The 24,881-nt window shown below is 36.8% G+C and overlaps 1 protein-coding gene across 2 annotated transcripts in view; it reads left to right on the top strand.

The window, feature by feature from the left end:
* The window catches only part of MAN1A2 (mannosidase alpha class 1A member 2), a 154,337-nt gene that overhangs the window by 111,126 nt on the left and 18,330 nt on the right, over positions 1-24,881 (top strand). For both annotated transcript variants that reach the window (XR_009552576.1, XM_007525496.3), the window contains exons 9-12: positions 46-161; positions 5,396-5,615; positions 19,119-19,291; positions 22,063-22,178. Coding sequence is in view for 1 of the 2 variants with exons in the window: in XM_007525496.3 (XP_007525558.1) it covers positions 46-161; positions 5,396-5,615; positions 19,119-19,291; positions 22,063-22,178 (625 nt within the window). In the remaining variant the exon portion in view is untranslated. The remainder of the gene's footprint in view (positions 1-45; positions 162-5,395; positions 5,616-19,118; positions 19,292-22,062; positions 22,179-24,881) is intronic.

The following is a 24,881-nucleotide window of genomic DNA, read 5'->3' as shown; positions in this document are numbered from 1 at the left end:
TGGTTTTTTTTTTCACCTTCAATTTTTTTCTCTTTTTTATCACAGATCACACTTCAGTTGGTGGGCTAGGAGACAGTTTTTATGAATACTTACTGAAAGCATGGTTGATGTCAGATAAAACAGACCATGAAGCCAGAAAAATGTATGATGATGCTATTGAGGTAATTATTGTCTGAAGCTTTTCCTACTTAACATGTTGACTATACAGTGTACTGATGAGCATCTTATAATCATGATAACCGTTCACTACAAAATTCAATATTTTGACATAAGAGTTTCATGTAAATTTCTCTTTATATTTAAGAAACCATGGAATGAAATTAGCATAGAATATTTATTTATGAAAATTTAAGTTACTTCTAGTTATGAGCTGTAGAGCCTAGAAAAAGCTTAAGGCTTCACATGTTATGTTCATAAACATTTCTTTTTTTCTAACGATCCATTGAGCCAAAACCTTGAGAATCTTTTGGGCAAAAAAAAAATATGGACAGAACAAGTACTTTTTATGTTGCCAGCATTGTTTTAATCCTTTTCATATATGTGAAAATTTTTAATCCTTAAGAAATGTAATATGAAAAGTCATGCGGTAGCGCAGCGGGTTAAGCATAGTTGTTGCAAAGCGCAAGGACCGGCTAGAGGATCCCGGTTCGGGTCCCCGGCTCCCCACCTGCAGGGGAGTCGCTTCACAGGCGGTGAAGCAGGTCTGCAGGTGTCTGTCTTTCTCTCCCCCTCTCTCTGTCTTCCCCTCCTCTCTCTCTTTCTCTCTGTCCTATCCAGCAATGATAACAGTAATAACTACAACAATAAAACAACAAAGGCAACAAAAGATAATGAATAAATATTTTAAAAAAGAAATGTAGTATGCATTTCCATATCTACAGAGCCCCAGGCCTTAATGCTGTGATAATTAAAAATTGGGACAGCTTCATTTTTGAAATATTTATTAAGTCGGGGCCAGGTGGTGGCACACCTGGTTGAGTGTACATGTTACAGTGCACAAGGACCCGGATTCAAGCCCCTGGTACCTGCCTACAGAGGGAAAGCTTCATGAGTAGTGAAGCTGGACTGTAGGTATCTTTCTCTCTCCCTCTCTATATCTTCCCCTTTCTCTCTGTCTCTCTCCAATAATAAATAAATAAAAGTATTTTAAAAATACTTATTAAGGGGCAGGGATAGCTAGCATAATGGTCATGCAAAGAGACTCCGATGTCTGAGGCTCCAAAGTCTCAGGTTCAGTTCCCCGCAGCACCATAAGCCAGAGCTGAGCAGTGCTCTGGTTAAAAAAAAAATATATATATATATATATATATATAAAATCCTATTTTTGAACCAAAATTATGAAATAGAAAAGTACGTTAAATAATTAATAGTTATTTTCTTATGTATTTAATATAAACCCCCATCCCATTACACTTTTAATTACTTCTGTGGTCATAGATCCTGTTTGTAAAAGCATTGTTTTGGCTATAATCATGAAACATTCATTATTCATTTACTGTTGTTTTGTCTTTAACATGGGATCTTTTGTTCATTTTATATCCTTTTTAGGGAATTAATTTTCTTAGTTTACAGAAATGAATAGGAGTACACTACTATGTAATACACAATGCCTTGCCTATTATAGGCATTGAATAAAGGCTTTCTCAGGGATTGTGTTAAAAACTAAATTAGTGTGTATCGAGAGTCTACATTATATTATGTGACTACTATAATTCTTTATAATGTTGTACAATTTGATAATTTTTAATTCCATTCTGTTAAGCTTTAAACCAAGATTTTGTGATGTTGGAAACATCATCTATCCACAGAAAGATTGTAATAATCTTAGAATTATAGTGTTCAAAGTCATATTCACAAGACTGTAGGCTTTTTGAGGGTATAGACTAGTGTGTTTGTCATTGGCATTGTCACAGGATCTACTGCAATACCAGAAATATTAAGAATTGTTCAGTAAGAATCTGACAAATGAATATATTAATATTTATGATTTTGAAAAAGTGTGATGTATATACAGCAATCACTTTCAGTTTATTGTCTTCTTGGGATATTTTTACTCTATTTTATTTTTATTCTTTCCTTTTGTCTTTTTATCCATTGATTCTGTGAAAGAAAAACTGTTTTATATTTAAATTATTTTTAAATTGTATATGGTTGAAAGAAATGATAGTTTGTTTTGAAAGGTAATTTTATAATGTTATTTTCTATGACTTACTTGCTGTTTATGTCTTAAAACACTTTCTCAGTTTCTTTTTTTTTTCTTTTTAAAGATATTCATTTATATAAGAAATCAATTGGGGGGTGGTTGTGGTATACCAGAGAATCACTCTGGCACATGCAGTTCTGGGAACCAAACTTGAGAGCTAAAAGTTTTATTCATAGCACCATTTCCCAAACCACTAAGTTTTTTTTTTTTTCGTTTTTCTTTTTTTATTGAGAAATTAATGTTTTACATTTGACAGTAAATACAATAGTTTATAAATGCATAACATTTTTCAGTTTTCCATATGACAATACAATCCTCACTAGGTCCTCTGTCATCCTTCTTGGACCTGTATTCTATCCCCCCACCCACTCTGCTTTTACTTTGGTGCAATACACCAATTCCAGTTCAGGTTCTACTTGCATTTTCTGTTCTGATCTTGTTTTTGAATTTCTGACTAAGAGTGAGATCATTCCATACTCATCCTTCTGTTTCTGATTTATTTCATTTAACATAAATTGTTCAAGGTCCATCCAAGATTTGTTTTCTTGTGATTGAGTTTGGCAAGCTCTTTATATATTTTGGTTATTAAACTCTTGTCTGATCTCTTCTGTGAGGGGTCTCTTGGTTTGGGTATTGATTTCATTTGCTGTGAAGAAGCTTTTTAATTTGATGTAGTCCCATAGATTTATATTTGCTATAGTCTTCTTTGTAACTGGATTCGTTTCATTGAAGATGTCTTTAAAATGTATGTGGAAAAGATTTCTGTCAATATTTTCCTCTAAGTAGCTGATAGTTTCTGGTCTAACATCCAAGTCCTTGATCCACTTGGAATTTACTTTTGTATTTGATGAAAGATAGTGGTTCAGTTTCATTCTTCTGAATGTTTCAACCCATTTTTCCCAACACTATTTGTTGAAGAGACTCTGCTTTCCCCATTGAATATAGTCTGGTCACCTTTGTCAAAGATTAGATGTCCATAGGTGTGGGGGCTTACTGCTGGGCTCTCAATTCTATTCTACTGGTCATTGTGTCTATTTATGTTCCAGTACCAAGCAGTTTTGATGACAATGGCCGTATAATACAATTTGAGATCTGGGAGTGTGATGTTCTTTCTTCTCAAGATTGTTTTGGCAATTCTAGGTCTTTTCTGGTTCTAGATAAACATTTGTAGCATTTGTTCTATTCTCCTAAAAAATGTGGTTGGGATCTTGATGGGGGATAGCACTAAATTTGTAGATGGCTTTGGGTAGTATATTCATTTTGATGATGTTAATTCTTCTAACCCATGAACATGGAATATCTTTCCACTTCTTTGTCTTTTTTCAGTTTCCTTGAGTAGTGACTCATAATTTTCACTATCCAGGTCTTTCACTTCTTTGGTTAGGTTTATTCCTGCATATTTTATTGTTTTTGTTGCTATAGCAAAAGGAATTGATTTCTGGATTTCAACTTCTTCTAACTTAGTGTTTGCATAGAGGAATGCCACTGACTTTTGAATGTTAATTTTGTAGCCTGACACCTTACTGTATTGCCTGATGATTTCCAAAAGCTTCTTGCTGGATTCCTTAGGTTTTTCTGTGTATACTATCATGTCATCTGCAAATAGGGAGAGTTTGACTTCTTTTCCAATCTGTATGTCTCTAATTCCTTGCCGCTACCTAATTGCTATGACAAGAACCTCTAACACTATGTTGAATAGTTATGGTGGTAGTGGGCAGCCCTGTCTAGTACCTGATCTGAGGGAAAATGCTTCCAGTTTTTCACCATTGAGTATGATGTTGGCTGTAGGTTTGCTATATATAGACTCCACTATCTTCAGGAATTTTCCATCTATTCCATCTATTCCCATTTTTTGTAGTGTTTTGATCATAAAGGGTTGTTGTATTTTGTCAAAGGCTTTCTCTGCATCTATTGATATGACCATGTGATTTTTGCTGATGTGGTGTATCACGTTGATTGATTTACGTATATTAAACCAACCTTGCATGCCTGGGATAAACCCCACTTGGTCATGATGAACAATCTTTTTTAATAGACTGCTCTATCTGGTTGGCTAGAATTTTGTTCAATATTTTCACATCTATGTTCATCAGAGATATTGGTCTGTAGTTTTCTTTTTTGGTTGTGTCCCTGTCTGCTTTTGGTATCAAAGTGATGCTGGCTTCATAGAAGCTGGAAGGGAGTAGTCCAGTGTCTTTAACCTTCTGGAAAACTTTTGAAAGTAGAGGTATTAGTTCTTCTTTGAGGGTTTTATAGAACTTATTTGTAAAACCATCTGGTCCAGGACTTTTATGCTCCCTAGCCTCTATGAGCATTCTAGAGTTCAAAGGAGCAAATTCTTAAAAGTCTCATTGAAAAAAATCTAAATGTGACTGTTGGGCTCTCGTTCTTGTTCTGTTTCTTACTTTGTACCTTTTTTAAAGACTTGTTTTGTATCTCATGTGAAATAATAGATTTTCGTATGAGAGAGAGGGATAGAAAGAAGCCAGATCATCCTCTGGTACATGCTGGGGCTCATATCTGGTGCTACAAGCATGCAAGTCCTGCACTTGCCAGATGAGCCATTTCCCAGGCCAGAGCTTTGCTTTTTATGTGTAGACTCTCTTAAACATGACTGTGGTGTCCAAAAACAATGCTTGGGTTTGCAATATAAGAAACTGAGGAATTAAATTTGCAACTTTCAACTGGTTTTGTAAGTTTTATAGCATGATTTGTGCTTTCTTAAAGTACTTTCACAATTGGTATAGTTAGGTAGAAAAAGAGAATCCATTTCAATTATCAAAATCATTTTTCTCTGGCATTCCTTTACTTTAGAGAGAGAGATCAGAGCACTGCTCAGCTCTGGCTTATAGTGGTGCTGGGAAATGAACCTGTCTGGCATTCCTTTAGTTCAGAATTATAAGTTAGATCTTCAATCAACTGATTATATGTATTATGTTTAGCTCGCGAAGTAAAAACTCCTGTAATAGGTAGTATGTTCTGTAGACCATATCTCCTCTCCGGTTGAAGTATTTGGAGGAGATAACCTACAGCTTGATTATTCACTCCAATCCTACCTATAGATTAAGTCTTTTAGTTAGGAAAAGTTAGTGCTTTGTAACTTACGCTGTCAAGGTTTTGACTAGTTGGTAGAGTATAGTAAATTCAAATGTTAAAAGCTTCTTTTAAATTTTTGAATATTCTCTTTTGTAGGCTATAGAAAAACATCTTATTAAGAAGTCCCGTGGTGGTCTTACTTTTATTGGAGAATGGAAGAATGGACACTTGGAAAAGAAGATGGGGCATTTGGCCTGCTTTGCTGGGGGAATGTTTGCACTAGGAGCAGATGGTTCCAAAATAGATAAAGCTGGCCATTATTTAGAACTGGGGGCAGAGATTGCACATACATGTCATGAATCATATGACAGAACTGGTAAGAAAATCAATAAACTGGGTCTTATTGTTGAATTTGGTTTTCTAATAATTCTGTTGAAGTTTTTTTTTTTTTTGCATCTTTAATCATTATGATAGTGACGTGCAATTTTTTTTTTTTTTGCTCTTTGTTGTTTTATTTATTTATTCATTTATATTTGCCTTCAGAGTTATTGCTGGGGCTTGGTGCTGGCACTACAAATCCACAGCTCCCAGAGGCCATTTTTTCCTTTTTTTTTTTTTTAATTTGGTAGGACAGAGAGAAACTGAGAAGGGATGAGGGGATGAGGAGGTAGAGAAGAAAAGATACCTTTGATACCTGCAGACCTACTTCACCACTTGTGAAGCATCCCCACTGCAGATGGGAGGCAAGAGTTTGAACCTGGATCCTTGCATATAGTGCTGTGGTGTGCCAGCACCAGGCCCCCTTTGTCTGGTCTTTATATTGGTATTGTGCTGGTCTTTGACCAAGAATTAGGAACCACTGCCTCCTTTTTGATTTTGGAAAGTTTGAGAAAGATGACTATGAAGTCTTCTGTTAATATCATTAGTTTTCAGCAAATGACTCATCCCATGGGACCTGGTGGTTGGGGCTATTTAGGGGCCACTGGGTCATTTTAAGTGATTGGTTGAGATTGCCTGGAATTGACTGGGACCACCAAGTCACCATGTCATGTAGTGTCCAATGGGGTGGGATATGGCAGCTTCTGAACCAGCAGGAGAATGCAGCAAACAATGGGACCTAGGAGACTGCAGCAAACAATGGGGCCTAAAGAGTAACTGGCTGTGTTTGGGAAGTCTGTGGGGTGCTTGCTTTAGGAGTATGGTTTCTTTGCTAGTAGGCAGGCAGGGGCTAGGTATGGGCTTCTCTGTCTGCCAAGAATGGATACTTTTGACGGTTATCTCTGGTCTCCCACGAGCTGGATTTCTTCCCAGGGTTGGGTGAGCTCTCATTTGGGATTCCTTCTCAAGATAAGGAAGGTGGATTCCAGTGTGTGCTGTTCACTTTTCTTATCAGCAAAGCTTCAAGAGGTTGCCACAATAGTACTGCAGATGACTCAGACTCCATTTTATTCCCTGAAATTTCTTGCCTCCCAGATCAAAATTATAAGGGTGGTATCTGAGATTATTTTATATATGGGCTAAGGGCTTTCCTTTTTCATTTTAATTTCTTTATTGGGTGATTAATGGTTTACAGTAGACAGTGAAATACAATATTTTGTACACGCATAATATTTCTATGTAATAGTATAACCCTACTAGGTCCTCTGCAGCTGAGGGCTTTTCAGTTCTACTGCTTTGGTTCCCAGGACGAATAAGTCTACATGTAGACCTACTGAGTTCTGAGTTTTAACTCAATTTCCTCCTTGATTTACCTGTATTCACTTCCTTCTGGAACTCAACGAAAACATTCCAGGAGCTCATTTTCACTATTTTAGTCACAGTGTTGGGATGCTAGTTATTGGTCCTAGTCCTTCTCCCACTCCCCCTCAAAAATCTCCACATCTTAGAAATCTCTTCTTTATTTTACCATGTTGTCCCTGCAGTAGGGGCTCCTTAGCAAGGGCATCTCAACATCTACCTGGGCTTTGCCTTTTTATTTGTTGTAATAGAAGTGCTATTTATTTAATGCTATCCCCATCAAGATCCCAAGCACATTTTTTAGGAGAATAGAAAAAATGCTACAAATGTTTATCTGGAACCAGAAAGCAATCTTGAGAAAAAAGAACAGAACCAGAGGCATCACACTCACAGATCTCAAACTGTATTATAGGGCCATTGTCATCAAAACTGCTTGGTACTGGAACATGAATAGACACACTGACCAGTGGAATAGAATTGAGAGCCCAGAAATGAGGCCCCACACCTAGGGACATCTAATCTTTGACAAAGGGGCCCAGACTATTACATGGGGAAAGCAGAGTCTCTTCAACAAATGGTGTTGGAAACAATGGGTTGAAACATGCAGAAGAATGAAACTGAATCACTGTATTTCACCAAATACAAAAGTAAATTCCAAGTGGATCAAGGACTTGGATGTTAGACCACAAACTATCAAATACTTAGAGGAAAATATTGGCAGAACTCTTTTCCGCATAAATTTTAAAGACATCTTCAATGAAACGAATCCAATTACAAAGAAGACTAAGGCAAGTATAAACCTATGGGACTACATCAAATTAAGAAGCTTCTGTACAGCAAAAGAAACCACTACCCAAACCAAGAGACCCCTCCCAGAATGGGAGATCTTTACATGCCATACATCAGATAAGAGTTTAATAACCAAAATATATAAAGAGCTTGCCAGACTCAACAACAAGACAACAAATAACCCCATCCAAAAATGGGGGGAGGACTTGGACAGAATATTCACCACAGAAGAGATCCAAAAGGCTGAGAAACACATGAAAAAAAGCTCCAAGTCTCTGATTATCAGAGAAATGCAAATAAAGACAACAATGAGATATCACTTCACTCCTGTGAGAATGTCATACATCAGAAAAGGTAACAGCAGCAAATGCTGGAGAGGGTGTGGGGTCAAAGGAACCCTCCTGCACTGCTGGTGGGAATGTAAATTGGTCCAGCCTCTGTGGAGAACAGTCTGGAGAACTCTCAGAAGGCTAGAAATGGACCTACCCTATAACCCTGCAATTCCTCTCCTGGGGATATATCCTAAGGAACCCAACACATCCATCCAAAAAGATCTGTGTACACATATGTTCTTGGCAGCATAATTTGTAATAGTCAAAACCTGGAAGCAACCCAGGTGTCCAACAACAGATGAGTGGCTGAGCAAGTTGTGGTATATATACACAATGGAATACTACTCAGCTATAAAAAATGGTGACTTCACCGTTTTCAGCCGATCTTGGATGGACCTTGAAAAAATCATGTTGAGTGAAATAAGTCAGAAACAGAAGGATGAATATGGGATGATCTCACTCTCAGGCAGAAGTTGAAAACAAGATCAGAAAAGAAAACACAAGTAGAACCTGAAATGGAATTGGCGTATTGCACCAAAGTAAAAGACTCTGGGGTGGGTAGGTGGAGAGAATACAGATCCATGAAGGATGATAAATGACATAGTGGGGGTTGTATTGTTAAATGGGAATCTGGGGAATGTTATGCATGTACAAACTATTGTATTTACTGTTGAATGTAAAACATCAATTCCCCAATAAATAAATTAAAAAAAAAAAGAAGTGCTATTTATCTGACTTCAAATCTACTTCTATATAGATCAATTCATATTTAGTTGTAGATTTATTGTGATTGTGGGGAAAAGTAGAAATAGATTATTCCATGTGGGAAAAAGTAGAAACAGTTTATTCCAATTTTTCCATCTTAGTTTTGCCCACCTTTTTAAAAGAGTTTACTATGAATTTTGGTACTGTTTTTGCTAATTTGTTTTATTTTGATGCAGGAAGGCAGGTAGAGGAGGATACAAATCATTTTTCATTCCAGTATAGTAGATTTCATTTCAACTTATGTATTTTATTAACTTAGTTTATAATTTTATTTCAGCTCAAATAAAACCAATTACTTAGCAGAACACAATACTTTGCTTTTCCTCATGTGAAAATATATGTAACTACAAAGTAATTTTAGATAGTGTTAAATGTATAGTTGGTACTAGGTGGTTAATATCTTTTCTTTTAGTCAAGTCATCATTACTGAGTTGTTTCTGCTTTTAACTGAAAATACTTTCTGCTGTTTTAGATCAATATGTAAAATTTCTAGATTTTGGAGTCCTTACCTGGAATATGAGATTATTCTTAATGGTGACAAAAGTTGGAAGTAAAAAATGTGCTTTAATATTTAAAGTTTAGATTCTCAAACTTTAAAAATATTACATATTTGTTATAAAAACTACATGGAGAGAATGTAATTACATTAAAAAAATAAGCCCTGAGGGGGTCAGGTGGTAGCGCTTCGGGTTAAGTGCACGTGGCACCAAGTGCAAGGACTGGCATAAGGATCCCCGTTTGAGCCCCTGGCTCCCCACCTGCAGGGGAGTCTCTTCATAGGTGGTGAAGCAGGTCTGCAGGTGTCTCTCTTTCTCTCCCTCTCTCTGTCTTCCCTTCCTCTCTCCATTTCTCTTTGTCCTATCCAACAACGACAACATCAATAACAACAACAGTAGTAACTACAACAACAATAAAAAAACAAGGGCAACAAAAGGGAAAATAAATATTTTTTTTAATTTGCCTTGAAAATTGGACTGTGAGACACTGGACTATTCTTTTTAGTTTTTTCTCTGGCTTTAAAAATGTATGTCTCCATATGAAATAATGAGTAATGACATTCTCCTAAAGACTAGTAAACACTGACAATTTCTATTTGTGATTTTGGAACTTGAACTGTGGCTTTTATTAGATAATAGAACTTCTGTTTTAAGATTAATTTGTCATCAGGTACCTTGACATAGATAATATTGGCTTTAAAATTTATCCTACTTATAAATAATATCAGTTAGAAAATAAAATTATAAAACTTATGATATCGATCCTTCTCCCACTGATAAAATCAATGATTCCATTCCTTGACAAAACATATCTAATCAAAAGGAAATTATAGCAGTTGTTACTTAAGTGTGGCTTGGGTCTTGATATACAATACATATACCTGATTTATAGACAAGATACTAAGTTATGCTGACTATATAGAGTACTTAATACTAACTGAAACTATAGCTAAGGTTAATAAAATATTGAGAAAATCTAGAATGTACAACCAGTGTTTGTACTCTGGTACAATAATAGACTTGTTGTTATGCAGATTTTTTTAAAACGTAAAGCAAATCGAAAAGCAGGATTTTTATATAGAAGATATATATAAAATGTAAGAAAAGAGAAAGGTGGTGGTGCATCTGGTTAAGTATACATGGTAACCCACATTCAAGCCTTTGGTTCCCACCTGCGAGAGGAAAGCTTCACAAGTGGTAAAGCAGTGCTGCAGCTGTCTCTCTGTCTCCCCCTTCCTCTTGATTTCTCTGTTTCTGTCCAATAAAAAATACATATAAAAATAAATAAGATGTGAGATGGCATAGTTTTTATAATTAATCATTCTCTTAAACACTGGAGAGTTTATTATATGTCAAAATAGATTCTGGATGCTAAGTATAAATAAAACATATTCCTGCCCTGCCTTTGAGAAATACCTGGAATACTAGAGTTATGAAATGATTCCCCTACTTTTGACTTTGGATTTTCTAATGACATTATTGATGGTGACATTAAACACTTGATACTGTATGGAGAGAACAAGTGAGGAGCCATGTGGTGGTGCACTTTATAGAGCACACACTTACAGTGCACAAAGACCCAAGTTCAAGTCTCTAGCCATCCCCACCCCCAAGGGAAAAGCTTCTTAAGCTGTGAAACAGTGCTGTAGAGTCTGTATGTTTCACCTCGATCCTCTCCTTTTCAATTTCTTTCTGTCTCTATCCAAAATAAATTTTAAAAGAACATGTGAAAATTTTATAATCATGTCCTATCTCTATGAGTCTTAGTCAGGTAATTTAACCTTCCTAAACCTCAGTTCTTGCTCTGTCTGCAAAAAGTTAGGATTATAATACCTTACCATGGCTTCCTTAGACTGTTATAAGTATACCTTTTATAAAAATGCAGTCTGTGATAGTTGCTGTCATGCTTGTTCAAATTGCCATTCTCACATTGCACTTTGATGAACCTTTGACCCTCTTTACCATGGTTTGCCCCCAAGAGGAACGATTTTGATTTGTGTCCTATATTTTGAAGTATTTCACTTATCTTTAATCTCACCTTAGATCCTTTAATTAAAAAGTAAAGCCCTAGTTTTGCTTACTTCCCACCAGATAATTACATCTTTTGCTAAGTTATCTTCAGGCTGTGCTATAATTTTTTTGGCCACCTTGTTTTAAAATATCCATCCACTTCTCCTTAGCAGTTATTCCAACTAAATCTGTATAACTGTTGTCTTGAAATTTCACTTTCATTTGTTATTGTAGTTAGAAATGACACTAATTCAGGATTTGGTCATCTTTAAGAATTTTCTTGTATTGATAAATATGCCCCACTACTTAGTTTTACCTAGGCTTTTAGGAAGCAATGCTAACTAATTGAGCAATAACTCAATGATCATTGCCAACATGATTGTATCTATGTGAGAAGCTAGGTTGTCTTATTTGTCTTGAGGTAGAATTGGTGCCAAACTCAGCCTTACACTTCTAAAGTCTGGTACTTTCTTTTTCTTTTCTGTTTCAGAAATTAATGTTTAGTTGCTGAGCCTGATTAAAACCTGATTGCTATATAATTTATTTCATATTGAAGTTTGGTAAATTACCTTCCTTAGAGTTACCAAATTTGGGGGAAGTTTTTAATCTGTTTAGACACATGTAACAGTGGACTAAGGTTCTGTGGTACATAATGTTTTAGACATAGTTGAAGAATTTTTGTTCTTTTAAAATTTTTTTTTTAATTTTTATTTATTCCCTTTTATTGCCCTTATTTTTTTATTGTTGTAGTTATTGATGTTGTTGTTGTTGGATAGGACAGAGAGAAATGGAGAGGAGGGGAAGACAGAGGGGGAGAGAAAGATCGACACCTGCAGACCTGCTTCACCACCTGTGAAGCGACTCCCCTGCAGGTGGGGAACTGGGGGCTGGAACCGGGATCCTTATGCCAGTCCTTGGGCTTTGTGCCACCAGCGCTTTACCCGCTGCACTACAGCTCGACTCCCAAAAATATTTTTAATTATTTTTTGGTTGGTTATTTATTTATTTTTACCAGAGCACTGCTCAGCTCTGGCTTATGATGGTGCTCGGAAGTGAACCTGGGACCTCACAACCTCAGGCATGAGAGTCTCTTTGCATAACCATTATGCTATCTCCCCTGCCTTTACTTTTTTTTTTTTTTTTTTTTTACTGGCGCACTGGCTCAGTTCTGGCTCAGTACTGTGGTGCAGGGGATTTAATTTGGGACTTTGGGGCCTCAGGCATGAGAATCTCTTTGCATAACCATTATGATGTCTACCCCTGCCCTTGAAGTGTTTCTACATCCATATTTTAAAGGAAAATAATAGGAGAGAAGGGTAAAGGAAAATAGTTTACATTCTTTACTTGCCTTGAGCCCATTCAAACCATCGGTTGTGTCTCAGAATATTCCTTTAAAAAATATTTTTTAATTTATTTATTTTGGATAGAGACTAAAAGAAATGGAGAGGGAAGAGGACGACACAGACGGAAGGATAGACAGAGAGAGATACCTGGAGTACTATTAAACTGCTTCTGAAGCTTTGCCCCTGCAGGTGAGGACTTGGGCTTGAACCTGGGCCCTTGCACACTATAATGTGTGCACTCAACTACATGTGGTACCACCCAGCCCGGAATATTCTTTATACATTATTTCCTTTGTTGACTTGAATGTTTTTTTTTTTTCCCCTCTGTAGAGACTGCATTATCTTAGAGGACTTATATGAATTACGTTTTCTGTGATCTTACAAATAAATATGTATCATCTTTATAATTTATTGTTATACTCTATTGACCTTTATCACATTTGGCAATGTAGTATATTATTATTTAGGGGAAAGTTAATGGTTTACAATATAATGAGTGGCACATGTGTACACATTCTTATCTTGCTTGGAGAAATGATAGGTATCTGCAGAACACTCTCACTTCCAACTTAGGTCTTTTTCCATCATAATGTACCAGGACCTAAAAGCTCTCCCCACCCTCCTTCCCTAGTCCTTTCCTTTGATATAGTACACTATAACCAGTCCAAGTATCCCTTTGATTTTTCTCTTTCTGTTCTTGTTTCTTAAATTCTGCTCATGAGTGAGATTATGCCATATTCACCCTCCTCTCCCTGGCTTATCTAATTTAACATGTTTATTTTAAGTTCCATTCAAAATTAGGTGAAGAAGATAAATTCATCATTTTTATTTAGTGGAGTAGTATTCCACTGTATGTATATACCAGTTTTCTAAGCCACTCATCTGTTGTTGGACAGTTGGGTTGCTTCCAGGTTTTAGCTATTACCAGTGATGCTACTATGAACATTGATCTCTTTGGCTGGGTGTAATTTTTCCCTTGAGATAGATATATTGCCAGGAGAGGAATTGCTGGGTCCTAGGATAGGTCCATTTCTAGCCTTTGCAGAGTTCTCCAGACTACTCTCTTCAGGAGCTGGACCAATTTACAATTCCACCAGTGGTTGTAAAAGGGATCTTTTACCCCTGCAGCCTATCCAACATTTGTTGTTACTGTCTTTTCTGATATATGACATTTTTTAAAGGGGTAAAGTGGTATCTCATTGTTACCTTTATTTGCATTACTCTGATAATAAGTGATGATGACTCTGATGAGTTGGGCCTATTTACATTCTCACCAGCAGTGCAGGAGTGTTCTTTTGTCCCCACAACCTCTCCAGCATTTGTTGCTGCTAGCTTTTCTGATATATGATATTCTCACAGGAGTGAAATGGTATTTCATTGTTGTCTTTACTTGCATTTTCTGACAATCAATGACTTGGCACATTTTTTCATATGTATGTTAGCCTTTTGGGTCTTTTCTTTGGTGAATAATCTGCCCATATTCTCTCCTCATTTTCTCATTTTTAGGATGGGGTCATTTGCTTTTTTTTTTGCTTTTTTTTTTAGAGTTTGGTTAGCTGTTTTTTATTTTTTTGGTTATTAGCCTTTGACCTGTATGGCATATAAAGACCTTTTCTAAGGAGTTTTCTTGGTTTGGATGATGGTTTCTGAGGTTTTTAACTTGATATAATCCCACTGGTTTATTGTAGAGATGCCTTTAAAAGTTAGATGGAAAGAATTCTGCAGATATTTTCCTCTAAATATCTGATGGTTTCTGGTTAACATCAAATCCTTGACCTTTTTGAAGTTTACTTGTGTGTGATGAAATGAGGTACTTCAGTTTCCTCCTTCTGCATGTTTCAACCCAATTTTCCCAACACCATTATTTGAAGACTCCTTTCTCCTGTGCATGTCTCTTGTACCTACTTTATATAGTTTTTACAGCTTCTAACATGAGAACCTCACCCAATAAAATCAGTAATTACCATGTGTGAGATCTTAGGTTTCAGTCTTGCACCACATAAGAAACAAGAACGAAATTGAGTTCTGTTTCACTTGCTAATATTTCTCAGTAAATAGTGATTTTTAGCTTTTAGAATCTCTTGTTCTAAATAGAAGAATTTACAATCACTCCAGTGTTTTTGGTTTTGTGGGTTTTGTTTTTGTTTTCCTGAGGTCATTCTATGTTAGGTTCTCTTTTGGAGTGGAATGGAGAGCTTTATTTTCACCTCTTTTAAAAAAATATTAATCCACAAAACTATGAGATAGCATGGGTATGATTCTGTACCATTCCCACTACCAGAGTTCTGTATCCCATTTTCTCCATTGGAAGCTACAGCATTTCTCCAAAGGTTGCTTATATGAGTTAACTGTTATTTCTGTAACTGTCTATATATTTGCCCTTTTTTTTTTCTGTGCCCCTGCCCTCTTTTCCTAAGTCACACCACACCTACTACTGCTCCAGAATGTCCTGCCCATTCTCTCTCTCTTTCTTGTCTCTTCTCTTTCTGGGTCCTGATAGAATTGGAGAGCCCTCTGGTCATCTTCTCCTATCATTTCTCTCCCTCTGGGAATATAAACCAAAATTCTTTATAGGGAAGCTGGGTGGTGGCGCACCTGATTGAAGACACGTATTACAAAATTCTTTATGGGATGCAGAAGGTGGGGGTTCTGACTTCTGTAATTGCATCTCTGGACATGGACATTGGCAGGTCAATTCGTACCCCCAGCCTGTTTCTGTCTTTCCCTATTGGAGTAGGGCACTGCAGAGGTGAGGTTCCAGAGCATATTGGTGAGGTCATCTGCCCAGGGAAGTCAAATGGAATCAGGATGTCTGCAACTTGGTGGCTGAAAGGAAGTGAGATATAAAGGAGGACAAAATGATTAATCAAGAGGAACCAAAAAGTAGGAATAAAACAGATGACAAGAAAGCTGGGAAGTCTTAATTTAAATATGTTCCTAGTGGCCCATGACTTTCTTAGTTTTTGCTTGAGTTTGATAGCTAATATGGAGGTAGACTAAAAATACTGTGTGAGGAAGATGGTGTCAGAGTTGAAAATAGGGGTAGAAAGTGGGTTTAGGGCAGAGAATAGGTCCCAGATGTGAAGAAAATCTATAAATAAAATTAACTGTTAACCATGTATATATATGTTTATATTTATATTTAGTACAAGAGCCTGTTACTGTATAACCTCTAAGTCCCTATCAATCTTGAGTTTGCAGTACATGATCACAACTGGGGACATTCTAGGCTGAACTCATTTCAGGATGAGACTTCCTCAAGTGGCAGAGTAGGATGATCCAACCTTCTGAAAGTGGAGCAGTCCCATCCTCTGCTACTTTATATTGAGGACAAATTCCTAGAGTGGCCCATGAGAGGGCTTATAACGATGTTCCTAGTGGAACTTAGCTGTGATAGTTTTCACTTTTTTCTGAATTGTTATCTGAAGCTTAACAGTTTTGTTATTGCAATACTTATATCTGGCTGTAGCAGCACTTGTCATGCCAACTGCTATGGCATGATTTTATTTATGATCCACTGGTATTACATTTCTGGTGATATCATTTCTTGCCTGGGGAAATATAAAAATGTTCAACATTTCATGAAAGAGGCAAGAGACCATGCATCCTTGCCACCAGCACAATCTAGCAGAAAGGAAAAATAGCATCTAAAGTGGCAATTATATGTGATTTCAATATCTCAATGGTAGATGGCCTTATAATGCCCAAGCTTAGGGTGCTGGATTTAACTAGGGATTTTTTTAAAAGAAGTCTTTCATGTAATGCATATACAACTTGAATGGAAATCATATTCAGGGAATAGTATGTCATGTCAGTGTGTATATATATATATATATATATATATATATATATATATATACCTATATAACATGGTAATTTTAATTTAGACTGATAAAGGGGCAACATAATTATGAAGTTCTTTTTTAAAAATTTTTTAATACTTATTTACTTATTCTCCCTTTGTTGCCCTTGTTTTTCATTGTTGTAGTTATTTTTGTTGTTATTATTGATGTCATTATTGTTGGAAAGGACAGGGAGAAATGGAGAAAGGAGGCGAGACAGAGGGGGAGAGAAAGACACCTGTGGACTTGCTTCACCACCTGTAAAGTGACCCCCCTGCAAGGTGGGGAGCAGGGTGCTCAAACTGGGATCCTTGCTTGGGTCCTTGGGCTTTGTGCAACATGCGTGTAACCCACTGCTCTACCGCCCAATTCCCAATTATGAAGTTCTTATTGACTGGCAGTTTGAACTTCTTGCTTGCTAGTATATCCAGGAAGTATAAGAGAGCTTATGTTTAAAGCTATTAGAAGCATATTGATCTTTATATGCTGTAACTTTCTTTATAAAGGGAAGGTATATATTCTATAACTAAATATAATTCATGATCCAGGCTCTAAGTTGTTTCCTTATAAATGTGTCTGTTACATTAAAAAGGACTTTAAATTTATCTTGACTTTTTAAAAATATTTATTTTCCCTTTCGTTGCCCTTGTTTTTTATTGTTGTGTTAATTATGTCGTCATTGTTAGATAGGACAGAGAGAAATGGAGAGAGATGGAAAGACAAGAAAGATAGACATCTGAAGACCTGCTTCACTGCCTGTGAAGCGACTCTGAGTTGGGTGCTTGAACCCATGTCCTTATCTGGGTCCTTGCACTTCATGCCACATGTGCTTCACCCACTGCGCTACTGCCCAACTCCCTGTCTTGACTTTTTTTAATCCTCCTCCCTATACTTTATTGAGGAGCTAATGGTTTACAATACAGTTGTTAACACATAGGCACATGTATTATCTCCCCCTAATAAATGTCTGCAAGAGGGAGCCAGGTGGTGGCACACTGGGTTAATCGCACATGGTAAGAAGCTCAAGGTCCCACATAAGAATCCCAGTTCGAGCCCCAGGCTCCCCACCTGCAGGGGGCCGCCTCACTAGGTGAAGCTGGTCTGCGGGTATCTCCTTCTCCCCTTCTCTATCTTCCCCCCCTCTCAATTTCTCTCTGTCCTATATAATAAAATGGAAAAGAAAAAAAAAAGATGGCTGCCAGGAGCAGTCGATTCATTAGTGCTGGCGTCAAGTCCCAGCAATCACCCTTAAGGCCAAAAGAAAAAAAAATTACTGTCCTTTTCTACCATCATACACCAGGAGCCCAGAGCCCCTCCTTCCATCCCTACCCATTTCCTCAGAGTTTTGTATTTCAGTACAATACACCACACCCAGTCTTAAGTTTCACCTTATGTTTTCCCTTATTGCCGTTGCTGCTGCTTCTCCTTCTTTTTTTTTTTTTTTTGCCTCTAGGGTTATAACTGGGGCTCAATACCTGCACTACGAATCCTCTGCTCTTGGAGGCTAATTTTTTTCCCCTTTTGTTGCTCTTATTGCTTATCATTGCTGTTGTTATTATTATTGTTGCTGTCATTGTTGGATAGGACAGAAAGAAATGGAGAGAGGAGGGGAAGACAGAGAGGGGAGAAAAGATAGACACCTTCAGACCTACCTCACCACTTGTGAAGCGACACCCCTGCAGGTGGGGAGCTGGGGGCTCTAACTGGGATCCTTATGCCATTCCTTGTGCTTTGTGCCATGTGCGCTGTGCCATGTGCACTTAACCTTGTGAGCTACTACCCGGCCCCCTTGCCATTGCTTCTTGTGCTCTACCTTTGAGTGAGTCAGTATTTGTCCTTTTCTATCTCATTCAACATGACACCTTTAAGTTCTTGACTTTTAAAAGTATAATTTGGTATAGTAAAGATGTCTCGTATCATTTATTTTGGATCAAAACATCAATATGTTATATACTTATGTCTGGTTTTACATTTGTTTCCAAAGATTACCAGATACTTATTGGTATATACTTAGCAGCATGTTGATGTACAGTTTTTATAAGAAATATTTTATCTTAAAGTCATTGAAATGGGAGTCGGGCTGTAGCGCAGCGGGTTAAGTGCAGGTGGCGCAAAGCACAAGGACCGGCATAAGGATCCCAGTTCGAACCACGGCTCCCCACCTGCAGGGGAGTCGCTTCACAGGCAGTGAAGCAGGTCTGCAGGTGTCTATCTTTCTCTCCTCCTCTCTGTCTTCCCCTCCTCTCTCCATTTTTCTCTGTCCTATCCAACAATGACAACAACAATAATAACTACAACAATAAAACAAGGGCAACAAAAGGGAATAAATAAATAAAATAAATATTAAAAAAAAGTCATTGAAATATTTATAAGTCTCTTACAAGAAAAAAACCTATTGTGGTTCCCCTAAAGTCACAGATTTTATAAAACGGTAACAATAGTAACAAATACAAAATACCTGTATACCTGGTTTTTATTTCAGGGGAGAAAGAAAGATTTGGCAATCAAACACAAATGGCTTATTATGCTTATTTGTTTTTATTTTTTATTTTGTCTTGTTACAGCATTAAAATTAGGTCCAGAATCATTCAAGTTTGATGGTGCAGTAGAGGCTGTGGCTGTACGGCAGGCTGAAAAGTATTACATCCTCCGTCCAGAAGTAATTGAAACCTATTGGTACCTGTGGCGATTCACTCATGATCCAAGATACAGGCAGTGGGGCTGGGAAGCAGCACTGGTAAATAATTTTTCAGTTCAACACTCAAGAGTGTTAAGCCTTCCCTATAGTCTACTTTCATTTATCTGATGAAGTAGTTGTTAGTTATTATGTTTCTTTAAAATAATTGCTTATTAATGAGAAAGAGAAGTACCATCGCATCACTCTGGCACATGCAGTGCCAGGGACTAAACCCAGGAACTCACATTTGCAAGTTTTATTATCTTTCTGCCACTGTGCCACCTCCCTGACCACTCTGTTTCTTAAGCAGTACAAGTAAGCCTTAGAATTCACTTTGGTTCTCTGTTAGGTCTGTTTAATCATTAACATTCACTCATTATTCTTACTGAATAAGGAATCATTTAGGGGAAAAAAAAAAACACATTCCCCCCCCCACTATTTACACAATTTTTATATTTGCCTCAGTTTTAACCTCAGAGAAAAAAATTATTATAAAATTGCCCAGATTCACAAACTGAGTAAATTACCCCATATTCATTTCAGCCAAGTTCTGAGTAATTCTTTAGTAGACCACTGTAAAAAATTGTTAAAATTTATCTAGATATAGAGATAGTGTAGGGCTGGGGAGATAGTGTACCTGAAATGCACCAGACTTGGACCCTGGATGCCCCAGATGTCCCAGGTTTAGTCCTCAGTACCACTACATTCCAGATTTGAGAGTGCTCTGGTCTCCTTCTCTCTCACATGAAAACAAGTCTTAAAAATAGACTCTATGGTGCCAGGTAGTAGTCATCAGGTTAAGCACATAGTGTGAAGCACAAGGATCCCAGTTCAAGCCCAGGGCTTCTCACCTGCAGGGGGTTGCTTAGCAAGTGGTGAAGCAGTTCTGCAGGTGTCAATCTCTGTCCCTCTCTGTCTTCCCTTCCTCTCTCAGTTTATCTCTGTCTTATCCAACAACAAAAACAACCACAATGAAAAAAAATAGACTGTATAATCTATATAATAAATGTGTATGTATATATTATGTATATACTATGAATTTTATAAATATATATATATATATAAATGAGTTCTTTTAATGGTTAGCAAAGGAAGGAAGAAGGTGGCTTACTTTTAAAGTACTTCCCTTTAAAGAACCTCATCACTATCAATGCCTCAGAAGAAAGAAAATCATTAGACTTTTAAAAATATTTTATTTTTACTTTATTGGACAGAGAGAAATGAAGGGAGGGGAGACAGAGAGGGAGAAGGACAAGGAGAGGGAGAGATAGAGAGAGACCTGCAGCCCTGCTCCACCACTCATGAAGCTTCTCCCCTGCAGATGGGGAAAATTATTAGACTTTTCACACAAGTCTAGCTTATCCCAGGGAGTATGGGGAAGTAGTTTAATCTCTAAGATATACTAATCATAAAAATAAAACTATTTATCTTGAGTATCCATAATCAGATTATATTAAATTAAGCTTACAGTATTGATAAAATAAAAAACATTTCACTGGAGAAAGTAGTATTGGTAGATTGCTTGGCGTATATTATATAGGAATATATAAGATACACTTTAGGGTAGAATGCATGCCAGCTTAATATTAAAATGAAGTTTCACAGTGGCAACCAGAGGAGAAGTTCAGAACTATTATGTAGATGACTTTATGTGCCAGATCAAGAACGTATACTTTACTCAGTAGTTCCATGGTGTCTGTGTCTCTCTATATCTCTTCCTCTCTGCCTCTCTCTTTCTCTCTCACAAACATAATCTTTTAATCATGAAATGTGAGAATATAAAATTGTTTGCTTGTCTAGAAAGCCCCTTTCAAATAATTTCCTTTTTTCTCTGAATGTCCTATGTATCAGAGCTCCCTAACTTTTAAGATTTCATTGCGGAACTGCTGAAGGTTTTTCAGAGGGGATGGAACTATTGAGAAGTTTTTCTTGGGATATAACAAAGAAAAAGAATCTGATTGTAATCTGCAGGATGTTGAATTTTGAAGGCCACTGCAGTAATCTAAGGATACAAGTAGCCCACCACCCACTCATATCCCCTCTTTTACTTTCTATAGTTACAGTTACCCACATTCCTAAAATAGTACAAAAAATAAGAAAATTTGAGGGAGATATTAAATATTTTATAACTTTGAATTGAAAGTATGATTGCTGTGTTCCGGGAGGTGGTGCAGTGGATAAAGCATCGAACTCTCAAGCATGAGGTCCTGAGTTCAATCCCTGGCAGCACATGTACCAGAGTGATGTCTGGCTCTTTCTCTCTCCTTCTATGTTTCTCATTAATAAATAAATAAAATATTCAAAAAAGAAAGTATGATTGTGCCCCACCTGCAGAGAGAGGCTTTGGAAGGGATAAAACAGTGCTGTAACTGTTTTGTTTCTTCCTCTCCTCTTATTCCTCTGTTTCTATCAAAAATTGGGAAAAGGGAGAGAGACATTTAGATGTTAATGCTTTTAGTGCACCTGTGCATTGAAAAATTTTAATTCAAACTGGCCTCCATCTTGCTCTGTCAGCATTAATATCAGGCTATACTGTGCCGGTCAGGTTCCAGTTTAGTGTTAATAGCATAAAATTGACTCCTAAAGTAGGAAAGTACAAGGTGTCATAAGAAGATGAAATGTTTTAGAGTGAGAAATTATTTACACAGGTAACAGGTTGCCTTAGTTAATTTTTCCAGTATGAGAATGTTTTCATTCGATAATAGATCTTACTCCTAAACTGCCAAATTCTTATATTGATTTTTATGAACATTCCATTGTGATTCTTTAAATTTTCCTTCCAAAACTTGAAATTCTATAAAATTGATTCTTTTGTTTGATGTTTCCCATAGGCTATTGAAAAGTATTGTCGAGTCAGTAGTGGATTTTCTGGGGTGAAGGATGTATATTCCTCCACTCCTACACATGATGATGTTCAGCAGAGCTTCTTTCTCGCTGAAACATTGAAGTAAGTAGATACCTTTAAATTTTTTCATTGCAGACTTGCTTTTACTGTACTTGGTGAATTGTGATTATATGACATTCTGCTAAATTTCATTACAAAAATTATAATGTAATTGAGTCTTAAATTTCAGCTACATCTCAAAAATAGTGACATGTACAATATGGATTTTTTTTTTAATCAAATAAGAGCTTAGTACCTTTACTTTGTCCTTAACTCTTTGTGTTCATCAGAATTATCTGTATGACTTCTTAGATCCCATGTGACTGGGCCATACCCACTGAGATTATGATTCAGTAGGTCTAGGGTAAAACCTAAGAATTTTAACTTCTGAGTAACTTTTCTTTTTTTTATGGTAGCCCTGGAAACACACCTGAATTCTCTGATATCACTAGTGAAGTGTTTTAAAAACATCTGCGGGCTTTTGATGGTACTAGAAGGTATCTCAGCAAAGCCACACATCTTTCCAGTGTAGTATCCTGTGATGAAAAAAGTGGACTTCATTGTTTGAGCTTATATTCAAAACCCTAAGTAGAAATTTTTATAAACTGACCTAGAAGACAACAAGATAACACTTTCCCAAAGACCTTCAAGTAATTTCTCTTGATAACCATCTCTTAAATGTCATATCTCTTTGTATATTTGTTCTTGAATACTTCATAAGTATACACTTAGCTGGTTGATTTTTTTTTTTAACTGGGGCCTGCATGTCTAAGTTTTCACTGATCCAGAACTGCCTTTTTATTCAGATCATGAGACACAGAGACAGAAAAGAAAAAAAAAAAAGCAAACATCACAGTAGTACAGCTGCCTCTGGTGCCATTACAGCTGTGTATGGTTAGGAGTGTTTGAACTGGGATCTTGCATGTGACAAGACATAGACCCTACCTTGTGACCTACCTCTCCAACCCTATATTTCTTTTCTCTCCTAATTTATTGCTTAATTTTATGATTCTTCTTATTTCTTTATTTTGCCCCTTCCTTCTTCATAACTATGGCTTTTCCTCCAGACTATTATAGCTGTCAGTGCAGTTTAAAATATCTGCTTTATAGTCAGTTTCTTGTCTCTTGCCATTTCTTGTTTTGATTTGATCTTGTTTGCATTTGCTTTAGTCTTTGTGCGATAGTTGAAAGAGCAAGACTAGAAGATAAAGCAAAGCAGCTTTAGTTGGATCTAGCTGAATGATCATTTCACAATAAAATTTGTAATTGATTTCATATCTGAAAACCATAGAATTTAACCCAAGATTATGTGTGATCTCTTTATTTTTTAAAATTTAAGCATAGCAACATTATAAGAAGAGTACAGTGAATGTATATTACCTAGATTTACCCATTGTCAATTTTTAGCACATTCTCCCCCCCCCCACCGTGTGTGTGTGTGTGTGTGTGTGTGTGTGTGTGTGTGTGTGGTTTTTGAGATTTCTTCTGGTCTTAAAAAAAGTAATTTCTTGATTTTTAAAATATACCATTTTCTCATCACTCTCATCTCTGGCTTCATTTCTTATTTCTTTTGCTTATACGGTTTATCTCTAAACCTAGCTAATTCAAATATTCAAATATCTCTATGTATATGATTTGGGTTTTTGCACTTCATTGTTTATTTTATATTTCAGGGGCTTGGGCAGAAATGCTATTACACTTTCAGTCACTTAATGCCCTTTTTTAAATGTATTTTTTTGTTAGTGATTTAATATTGATTTACAAAATTATAAGATAATAACATCTGCTACTGCTTCTGGTGTCTTTTTTCCTCTTCTTTTTTTTTTCCTTTTTATTTATTTATTGGATAGAGACAGCCAGAAATTGAGAGGGAAGTGACAATAAAGAGGGAAAGAGACAGAGAGATACCTGCAGACCTGCTTCACCACTTGCAAAGCTTTCCCCCTGCAGATGGGGACCAGGGGCTCAAACCTTGATCCTTGCACACTGTAACATGTGTGCTCAACCAGGTGTGCCACCACCTGGCCCATTTTTTCCTCTTTCTCAGATAAGAGAATCAGTGCCTGGCTTCCTTTGGTTTTCCAGATTCACTGCCCTTCCATTGCTGGTATTTAAAAAAAAAAAAAAAGATTCCTGGTGACAAGTACTTCACTCCTGGTGAAATGGGGGTACAAAGCCCTTTGGTTTACTTCCCCTATCATTTACCCCTTTGGGAGTATGTACAAAAATTCTTTTTTGTGGTGCAGAAGGTGGGAATTCTACTTTCTGTAATTGCTTCTCCACTGGACATGGGTGTTGGCAGGTTGATCCTTACCCTCAGCCTGTTTCTGTCTTTCCCTAGTTGGATAGAGAGGTGGTTTCAGGAAGCATTGGTGAGGTTTTCTGCTCAGGGAAGTCAGGATGGCATTATAGTAGCATCTGCGGCTTGGTGCCTGAAATGCAGTAAGATAGAAAGCAGGGCAAAATATTTAATAAACAGAAACCATAAAGTAGGAATAGAGCAGATGACAGTAGGGACTTCAGGGTGGAAGGAGGCTAGGAAGTCTTATTTTGGTATGTTCCAGGATCCTGTGTCTTAGTAATCTTTGCTTGAGCTTGACATTGGGGCTCTTTCTTTTTTTATAGATATAAATGTTCAGCTTATTTGTAGTACATAATAAATACATATTAATGTTAATAATTACACAAAATGTCATTCTTAAAGCATTTTAAGCATCTACATCCCTGGAGTTGGCAGTGGAAAACAGGAAGCTTCCAGAAAAAAAG

This window comes from Erinaceus europaeus, chromosome 11 (assembly GCF_950295315.1).
Source record: "Erinaceus europaeus chromosome 11, mEriEur2.1, whole genome shotgun sequence".
Classification (NCBI taxonomy): domain Eukaryota; kingdom Metazoa; phylum Chordata; class Mammalia; order Eulipotyphla; family Erinaceidae; genus Erinaceus; species Erinaceus europaeus.
Note: the sequence above shows the minus strand (reverse complement) of the source record. Positions and strands in the feature narration are given on the sequence as shown.